The 10708-nt window shown below is 33.1% G+C and overlaps 2 protein-coding genes across 2 annotated transcripts in view; one reads left to right on the forward strand and one right to left on the reverse strand.

Moving 5' to 3' along the window:
• The window catches only part of LOC119639274, a 34747-nt gene that overhangs the window by 3134 nt on the left and 20905 nt on the right, over positions 1–10708 (forward strand). The gene's annotated exons all lie outside the window — the stretch shown is intronic.
• Positions 9598–10453, reverse strand: LOC119639275 (EF-hand calcium-binding domain-containing protein 1-like). Its single transcript, XM_038036567.1, has 3 exons — positions 10059–10453; positions 9892–9999; positions 9598–9835 (listed from the first exon to the last, which is right to left on the reverse strand). The coding sequence occupies exons 1-3, from the start codon at positions 10419–10421 to the stop codon at positions 9623–9625; spliced, it is 684 nt and encodes a 227-aa protein (XP_037892495.1). The 5' UTR covers positions 10422–10453; the 3' UTR covers positions 9598–9622.

Here is a 10708-nt window from a genome sequence, read left to right on the forward strand (position 1 = left end):
TCTCTCTCTCTCTCTCTCTCTCTCTCTCTCTCTCTCTCTCTCTCTCTTAACCAATCCTTTGAGTTTCCATTTCCTTAATCCACAAGCAAAACGCTTAACTTACCAATCGTTCGCATAATTATTTTATAGCAAAACAAAATGAAAATGTTTCTGTAAGAAAAAAGCAAAAAAAGAAAAAAAAAGCACATTATTCGAGTAATCAAAATCTATAAAGTGCTCTTGTCGATGGTTTTCTTCAATCTATCCATTGTTTCACTATTGCGTGCCATATAAATAAATGTCTTTAACAAACTCCTCATCCATTAATGTTTTGTTTTGCTTTTATTTATTTATTTATTTATTTTTATTTTTTTTTTTTTCAAAAAACCCGGTGCTGTTAATATATGCTTTTAAAATGCGTTATATTGTCTTGATTGCACTAAAAACATTAGAAAAATTATTTATCAAACAAAAGTCTATTCGCTTCTTTATTGCGTTTGTAAATAAAATATATATGGATAGGTTCGAACCTCAAGTGCGGTAGAGCCGATGCCTTAGATGCTAGCGCTTAGAATTTATTTCTCTGGCGAAATTAATAATAATAATAACAATAATAAACATGATACTAACGAACGGTCTTAAGTAATTTATTAAAAAACATGAGCATTACATATATGTTCACATAATTACCTGGACGCCTATCTATTTACATACCTCTTTACTTATTCAATTTCAATAAAATATATGTACAAAGTGGATAAGTCATTCGAGGCATCATGAAATATACGAAAACAATAGCAAAATACTAAGGAAAAAAGGGTAAGCATTATATTATATTCGAATATATACCTACCTGGGCGCCTATCTGTTTTCATACCTCTTTACTCAATTGAATGTCAATAAAATGTATACAACTACGATAAGTCATTCGAGAATTCAGGCATCATAAAATATTCGAAAACATTAGCAATATATTAAGGAAAAAAGCATAAGCATTATATAATGGAATATATACCTACCTGGGCACCTTTCTATTTATATACCTCTTTACTTATTCAATGTCAATAAAATGTATACAAATACGATAAGTCATTCGAGAATTCAGGCATAACGAAATATTAAGGAAAAAAGCTTAAGCATTATATATTGGACTATATACCTACCTGGGCGCCTATCTGTTTTCATACCTATTTACTTATAAATATATATAAATAGGATAAGTCATTCGAGAATTCAGGCATCATGAAATATCCGAAAAGAGGTAGCAATAATTTGCATTGAACATCCTGTGTCCAAAAATTAAAGACAATTTAATTATTTCTTTTTTTTTTTTTTTAATCCATTTATTCTTCCAAATCCCCTTTATTGCTTGCCGTTCATCGCCTTCAAAGCACTCAATTCAGTTTTTTCATTGAAAGGAATTCACAGTGCACAACACAACAGCAATCGAAGAGCGTTGTTAACTTCACCTTGATTTTTATTTCGTGCAAAGCCAAGCGCTGCGGAAACACTAATGACATTTATGATGTGACGACAGATGTCTGTCATAGTGCTATCAATTTTATATTAACTAGATTGCTAATATTCTTGGTCTTACTTTTTAGTCATAGATCGAGAGAGATTTACTTATCGTTCATGTTCCATTTTCTTAGTTATCCTCATTACAGCTTGAAAATCCTTAACTAAAACATATGTATGAGCATTGAAGAAGCACTAATTGATCTTAAGCTCTTCATATTTGTCACTTACAAAGTGTGATGATAGGTGTGAAGAGATTCGCTTCAAGTCGTTTATAAAGTTTTTCTGCTTTTCATTTTGCATCTTCAACTGCATCCACCGAGCATTTGTCGTAATCTGTAGCGTACTATTATCGCTTATTATTATTAAGCGCCGTTCTGTGTGTTATTAGACTTGCTGTTGTTGTTATTATTATTATTATTATTATTGTGCGTTGTGTTTGTTTGTTGATTAATGAAGTGTAAATAATAAGATTTGCCACACAAGACACACACACGTATAGACAATATTATAATTATTATGCCTTATTATGCTATTGTTATATGTTATTATTGTGTGTTATTACTACGATTTTGAGTTCAACGTCCTTTCAGAAATTATTATTATTATCTAAAAAATTGATCGCAATTATATAACAATTCTATATATGCTATATACTTTGTATCACAAAGTGTTTGCGATATATTTTATACATGGTTAATATTTAACCCTAGATTTGCTGACGTTTTGTATGCAACCCTCAATTGTGAATCGTTACAATCGCAAAGAAAAAAAAAAAAGATAAGAAACTGAAATTTGCTACAAACATTTCCTGATCAATTACGAATATGTGATTAAAAAAGTGGGCGCGTCTCTGTTCACACGCATGCTAACTATGTTGAAAAAAACTGCAACCATTGAGAATACATTGGAATTTTCGCTTCTATACCTTTCGATATACCTTGAATATGTTTCTAAACGAACTTGCGCTTAAATGTGTTTGCGGAAAAGTTGTGCCTATCGGTTTATTGATATGTGGAAAATTAACGATAAACTTTTATAATTTTTTGTGTATGACTTTCCATCCGATGCAAAATGTTTTCGATAATCCGTGATATGGATGTGTTCACTTGGATCTCTCACCTTCACGTATAGTCCAAAATACCGGCATAATTAACGCTCGAAATCTATCCAACACGATTTACAGTAAATAAGAAATAAATTGGAAGTAAGCTGAACTTAAAATTTGATCGTTAACTGTAAACGTATTGGTAAATCGATCGGGAACATTTTTGCGGAGCCCATGAAATGGTCCTGACAAACATTGGCTTAGTAGTTTCTCAGAAATATATTTACGGACGAAAATATGCAAAATACGCTTATCCTTGAAATCCAATATCTATATAATACAATAGCATCTAACATCTAAAGGCATCGACCGGACAGAACGATACGAACTTAGTCTCAAAACGTGAATACGTGAATATTGCAATAACTCAGTTCACGTCACAATGTAGTTTATTGCTAATCCTTTCACAAAAGAAATCACGAAAGCATCAAGTATTGGAAAACCATGACATTATTGGACTTTAACCTAGACCAAACTTTTTTCACAATCTGCTGAGGAGGATAAAGGTTTCTTGATTTCTATCGTAGTAAGCAGACAGGCTTAGCGACTACCTTGAGAAAACCTTTGACCTCAGACGTTTTCAGTGTATAACGAAACTCTCTTGGATGTTAATAATGATATCTTAAAAATTAAAAATCTTGGATCTGATCTCTTTAAAGGTTTTATTTCGTTAACGTTTCACTTGCTTCAAGCAGATTCTCATCATCTTTCTCTGAATGTATTCCCACTATATAGTAACGTCGTTGGGTTGCATTCATTGAACTGTACTCAGACTCTGAAAAGATTTACTTTTCATAAAACTGATTTTATACTCGATTCGACTCCATTGTAGATATAAATGTTCATGTATCCTTTCATATATATATGGGTTTGATCTTTGCCATTCTTTCATCTATCCTATCTAGACCTTTAATCTTTTTTCGTAGCAGCTCACATTAAGTCTACTTTAGTTCAAGGTAAAAATTAATGAAATGTAAAAGATAATCTCTAATATAATATTATTACGAAAGACCCCTATTTAATGATATGAGTCTCTCGCATTGATAATTAGCAGAACATTTAGCGGGAAAAGGGATTAACGCAAAAATGTCGCAATAAAGTTAGATACAGATAACTTGCTGGTAAGAGGATGCATAAGCAGAATATTTGCAGGAGGCAAAGTCAAGCCGAGTCAAGAGAATTGAATCGTAACAGTTAAACGAGCACGACCGGACGAATACGTGAATATTGCAATAACTCAGTTCACGTCACAATATGATACGATGTTGTATATACAGTATATAGGATGTGGAATCTACGGCCCCTTACTACTTTGCCAGGTTACAATGTGCCCTGACTGAGTAAAAAGTCGATAGTTATGAAGTCGATAGTCTATCACTACTTATTAGTTGTTACTTTTCCTAAGATGCTACCAATGGATTACTAAAAATTAAATGACCTAAATCAATGTAATAAAATTGCGTAGACAATAGTAGTAGACAATAGAAATAATAGAGCAGCTTATTAAAATGCCTACATATCGTTTATTAAACAAACGGAAAAGTTATAAAGGCGGTCAGGGTCCTACTATTAAATAAATTACACCACTTTGTCTAACATGGGTATTGATATAATAATCTTTCAAAATAAGACTTTATATGAAAGAGGTGGAAAATTTGGTCCGATCTGAATAGCATTTACCATTGTCCCAAAACATGGCTGTGTACTAAATTTTTTATTCATTTTCCATATTGAAAAAAAATTACAGTCTACAGGTTGACAAAACAAGACAAAACTAAACAGATGAAGGGACGGACAAGCCAAGGTGAATGATCAATCCACTACGAAGTGAAGAAAAGAAAAGAAGACGGGCGGACTAACACGCTTAAATCAGAACCGCTTTCTAAATAATAAAAGACCTTTGCCTTTGAGCATAGGATGATTTAGCTGCCGTTAGTTGAAGCGAACCTCAATTTATTTAGGTTTTCACCTACGTATATCTTATATTATTCGTAAATCTAATTAATATTTAATCTCATTGTTAATATAGAAAATTCAGCGAATTATCCAACTGAGTGAAATAAACGACTCTGCTTTGCATTGCTTAAGTTAGTGTAACGAAGTGGAAAATGTCGTCATAAGGGATATAAAGCTACTTTAAATTGTTATGCTCTTTAGCGAAATAAGTTAGCTGTTAGCAAACAATTACAATTAAACGTAATAAGTATAATTTTTATTGCAAACTAAACAATTTGTACGAATATATATATATATATATATATATATATATATATTTATTATTATTTAATTTTTTCTTCTAAAGAGTGTGAATTTCACACTTGAACGCCGTCTCATTTAAGAAAAATATGAAAATATCTGCATACATAATATTCCCTGTTAGTGGTGCATTGTTGATCATAAAAGAGGTAATTAGCAGTTATGTGCACTTCGGATGGGAAGAAATCATAACGAAAATAATGAAAAAAAAAAAAAAAGAAAGAAAATAATTTTTTTTTTTTTGGTTTTTATCTTTCTTCACCAGATGAAATTTATGAAGTGCTCTACTTGTGTAAGCATGTGTGTGTTGGTGATCTATGAAATGCTGGCACATAAAAACTAAGTTACCAGTATGCAAATAAGAAGACCAGAGCAAGTAATAAAATTATGCCATAATAGTTGCTAAAGACAATTTAATGGCATTGCAAAGGAATTGAGGCATAGATTATGATTAAAAAACAAGTGAAAACACCAAAGTGGGACGCGGCCAATCACTAAATACCCTACATCACCTTGTTTAGTACAATTATTCATACAATTCAACGATTTTCCCTAAATTTTGGGGAATGGTTAGAAAAGTCGTCAAATCCAAACCATTTTCAAGGGCAAACCATGTCGATGCACCGAAATTCATCAAAATATCTCAAAAATTGCGATCTATATGTTGAACACAAGAAAATGGACATACGGACAGACAAGCGTAGATTGATTCAGAATCACTTTCTGTATATAAGTGGTGGGTCAGTGTAGTAAAGACATGGGTCTATCTCAAGTTCATCGGCACAAGCTTACTACACCCCTGTACCAAAAGTAGTGGAAGGTATTAAAATGTGTAAAAAAAAAATTCGAAATATTTTTCAACCATTAACCGATTTTCTTCTCACCCATAATAAATTTTCATTTTGAAAAACTACTCCATTTTTTGTTTATCGAGCCGTTCTGACTTTCTTCTCACATTGAATCTTTTTAAGCAGGGGCACATGTTCTAAGAGCGATTCGGTGTGATGCTGTTTAGATGCACCGATTCAACTCAATGAATTCGTGGGAGTGTTTCTTTTTTCTCCTTGTTATGATCGATAAGTCATTGACTGTTCGCCATATCGGTAGCACTGACCAAGAGGGGCAGGAGGGGTCGTGTGCTAATTAACCACTATAACCGGGAAAAAATATTGGCAACAGCATTGAGCATCGAATCTATAAACACCGGCTTGTTAGTCTCCTCCGACTGCTACCTACTCAGTGGTTCATATTGCGCTGATTTCAGATCTAAAAACGACGACTATTACGAGCAACTTAAGTGCTGTGATCAGCACAGCCGCAAACCGTATCAAGCGGTTTTCATGGCAGAAGAAACCTTTTGCTTTCTTTTATTTTATAGTACTAACGCTCTGCGAACTTTTCAATTATTCCACCGAAAAAGACCTTGATATCTTTATGTTTGTTTACACTTATAATGCCAATAAAATATAATTTTCATTTTTTGTTTTTTTTTTTTTTGTTTTATAAAATTTAACATAAAATTCAAATTTATTTTTTATGGTTAATGTCAATTTAATTTGCATATCAATAAATTTTCATATTAGCAGAGACGGTCTCACTTGTTCAACAGCATTTTACGCAATCTATGAAACCTGATGGAAGAAATCAGTTTTATTACGCTATGATATTGGCCAGGCGTGGTCAATTTCTTCGATATTTGTGCACAAATCCCTCAGCATCATCCATAGAATATGCGTTCAAGTTTTTCTACATTTATTTGCTTTAGTTTATGAGTAGTGCATCCGCCTGGGTGGCCGAGTAGGCAAGAGTCTCGACTAGCAACTCAGTGGTCGTGGGTTCGAATCTCAAGTGCGGTAGAGTTTTTAATAAAAGCCGATAGCCTTAGATGCTAGTGCTTTTAAGAGTTTAGTCTTAGAATTTATTTCTCTGGCGAAATTAATAATAATAATAATAATAATAATAGTTTATGAGTAATAAGGAAAAAATCAGTTTTTTGTTGCCTTTGAAAAGCAGGGGTAGTTTCGATTTGCGTGGTGCTGTAGGCGTGTCCTTCGATCGATTTGACCCAATTGCAATAGCAATCGGCGTGGAAGAACAACCAATGTTTCTGCAAAATTTGAGGCCAATAGCTTCATTTTTGCGGCAAGGAGAATGTTGACAACAGATATTATACAGACGGACAGACGGACTTATTTAATTCGATTTGAAATTTGATGCTGATCAAGAATATATGTAGTTTGTGGGATCTCTGATGCTACCTTCTGGGCGTTGCATATGTTTTGACAAAATAAGTATACCACTCATCCCTTCGTTGATGGGCATAAAAACTTAAGCAATTAATTATTAGAAGCGAAAGTTTTGACTAAAGTCATGATATCTCGCGATAGTATAACATATTTGAGAAGCATAAATATAAGCTTGAACTTTGCAACTCTCACTAAGACTGGCGATAAAATTCCTTCTTTTTTTTGTTTGACTAACGCTTTTCTTATCATCGGAAATTTACTGCAAACGTTTTCAGGGTTTCATTGATAACAAACAATTCCCTTTAGATACTTGGATACTTTGTATTCGAATATTACAAAATGAATTTATGTTACAAACATACGTCTAAAGGCAGAAATATGATAGAAAAATCTTCACACCAGATAAACATAATTAGTAAAGAGCATGCGATTTTCACACGATTATCTAAGAAAAAAGAGAAAAAATTAACAAAAACTTGTTATCTATTACTAGTTCGTTGCTTTAGTCTTTTGTTTAATGGAGTTAATTTTCCTTATTTTCCTTCGAAAACGAAAAAAAGGCGAGAGAAAAATTACTTGCGAATCTATTCAGACAAGCGGTAAATACTTGATAAATAAGACTTTAACATGAAACAGTAAACAATTTTTATCTAAATTGTTACTAGCAGTTCTACTGAAGTGAGGAGATGTTCTCCAAACATCTTTCTTCATGAGTAGTAGCGCAGGAAATATCTCGCATATGTATACGATAGTGATGGTCATAATGAAATGAAAAGAAGGTAGAGAGAGGAATTGGAAGTGCCCGCAGCGTGGGAGCTGGATGCCCGATAGTTAGGTGAATTGCCTCCATCGACCGATCCCTCATTATAGGTACATCGAAGCAACAATCGTAATTAACATATTGTGTACCGCGGTGGGAGTTGAACTCAGGTATGCCGATTGAAAATGACATCTTTTCACCAAAGCGAAAGTTTTAGTCGGCGGTTTTAGTTGGCGAGTTTTGAAAGCTCAACAAAATGGAGCGATCCGAATCATATTTGACCTTTGCGTCAAAGCACGTAAATGTACCAAATCTCATCAAAATATCTTAAAAATGGCGATCTTTAGCTGGTTGAACACCATTATACATGGACAGACATTAAATTGAAGGATGGATAGGCAACCTTTGATCGATTGAAATCTTGAATTGATTACTACTATAAAGGATGGATCTACCTTAAATCTTTCAGTATGTTACGTACATTCCGGCAAATTTAATATGCCCTACACCAGAAGTGCTGGACGATCTAATAAATCGTTCATATAATGTAAATAGTTATGAATTGAAAATTGTAGTACATAAGAAAGTGTTTTTGTAATGCTTTCCAATACAATTATAGCTAATGAAATGATTGAATAAATGCCGGAAAATTAGGATTATTGGTATTATCATTATCACCATTATTACTATTTTGAAGCTTTCCTTTCGTACAACGTAGTTTAAGTTTTTAGTTTATTTTGAAGTCCTTGCAGCTATTGGTTGGGCACCTTAACTAACGCTTATATCTGACGAGTGAAAGAACTCACCGTTTCAGCACTATTTCTGCTTATACCCGAGTATTAGTAGTATTTTCCGTTATATTCGGTTAGTGAAGAAAAGTTTCTCGCTTTTACTTCCAACTCGACTGAAAGTCCGTTTCAAATAAGATAATTTGGCAGTTTCTCAAATTCGCATTAACTACCAATGCTTAGACTTACACTACTTTACTTTGTTAAGTTCGAAATGAACTTTTGGCCTTAAAGCTTTAAAAATCACAACAATTTTTCATTAATTTCTTAAGAAGATTTTGTCTTATTGTCTTCTTATTTTAGTGAGTTAACCCGGTGTTAACTTCTTGTATATAGAAATAAAAAATTATCCTGAAGGATTCTCTATAATTGGATATGAATCTGCAGCATTTTCGCTCGCATACAGGGAAAGTTTTCTTAATTGCGATCAATTGAACCGCCTTTTCGCTTACATTGAGCCATTACCTCACTCTTGTAGCACTGAAGTTTGGTTGAGGAATAAAGCCGTTTCATTCGTGAATGCAAGAAAGAGTTCCTTTAAAGATTTTCATAGATCTCGATTTAGTTTATTCAACACGACAGTATCGTTGCGTGTCCGCTTGGAGCCTGAACTGACTGCCGAGATTATCAGTTGAAAGCAAAAATATTCTTTTCGTTCCGATTACTATTAGTTAAGGTAAATGATCCCGTTTAACAATCGACGAATTTCACACACGTAGCGAAACACTATTCTTCTATTCCTCTCTATCTATAGCAGTTCCTGACCATCAACATGTACCAAAAGAGATCTCTCTTAGAATGACTGATCACTTGTAGAAAAAAAAATGAGATTAGAAACAACATGTGACAATCGTCTGACAGCTAAAGCAAATAAAGCAACTTTTCTTTCTTTTTATATACAAAATATATATATATTAAGCTAAATTAATTAAAAAAAAAAAAAAAAAAAAAAAAAAATGATATTAAGTCATTTATCATCGATACTCGACTTTGGAAAATTTATTTTTGACAAAATGTTCGTGCAATAAGCAATGACAGTCATGCCATCAACGTTGGGAAAGCATTGACCGAGAAACTCCAATAGCATGGGCTCCTTGGTAACAACGGCAGCATATTCTTCATAAGAAATAGCACCGTCCCGGTCCATATCAAATTTTTTGAAAAGCACTTCAAGCATATCCTGGATATAATTGATATTTTAATGAGATGCGGGTCAAGTAGCATTTGATAACTTACCGAACGCAACTCATTAACTTCATCTTCATCTTCGCCCGTGAAAAACTTCTCTACGGCGAAAGTAACAACATCACGAGTTAAATAGCCGGTATTTGCTGCATTATAGATCTGTGAGAAGGACATACTTATTTATCTCTTCATATATATAAGACATAATCATAATTTACCTGAAAGGTAAATTTCATTTTTTGTTCCAATTTGTTAGCCATGAATACTGAAAATAATTTCACCCAAGCCACCGGAAGCACATCCTTGTTTAAATCTGACGTTATTAACGATAATACGCGTTCAATAATTTGCAAATCATAGATTTTAAATAAAACTAAGAAGAGATTATTAAATTGCTTTTTAGTCATTGTCTTCGCTTTCGGTCCATTCGCTAAAACAAATTTATGATAGACTAAGAGAATGCTTTGCACTTCAATTTCGCTAAATTGCGTTGTCTTGGCCATTTGTTTGATAAGATCGTGATAAATATTGCTGAACCTCGTATTCTGTACATCGTCTAACGTTGAATCCAGTTTATTCATTTTGCCGAGTCAAAGCGTCTCTAAGGCTCTAAGATTTTCTTGGGCGCCAAGCAACTATTATGCAGAATTATTGCACAAAGCAAAAAAAAAAAAAAAAAACGTAAACAAAAAAAACAGAAAAGTCGTATGAATTCGCTCGAGTTCGAAATTAAAACAAAGGCAAAAATGAATATTTGGAATTTAATTGATATAAAATTGACATAAAAGTCGTACATAAAATGTTTGGTAAGAAAACTTTACTAATTTATGGAGGGAACTATTGGATGGAACTTAATTTATGGAGGGAA

The sequence above is a fragment of the Glossina fuscipes genome, unplaced genomic scaffold, assembly GCF_014805625.2.
Source record: "Glossina fuscipes isolate IAEA_lab_2018 unplaced genomic scaffold, Yale_Gfus_2 112, whole genome shotgun sequence".
Taxonomy (NCBI): domain Eukaryota; kingdom Metazoa; phylum Arthropoda; class Insecta; order Diptera; family Glossinidae; genus Glossina; species Glossina fuscipes.

Bases quoted from the DNA above. Each gene is read 5' to 3' on its own strand.
- LOC119639275 (XM_038036567.1), bottom strand. From the start codon at position 10,421: ATGAATAAACTGGATTCAACGTTAGACGATGTACAGAATACGAGGTTC. The intron at 10,000-10,058 runs GTAAATTATGAT...TCCTTCTCACAG, and splicing joins AAATGAAATTTACCTTTCAG to ATCTATAATGCAGCAAATAC. The intron at 9,836-9,891 runs GTAAGTTATCAA...AATTATATCCAG, and splicing joins AAGTTAATGAGTTGCGTTCG to GATATGCTTGAAGTGCTTTT.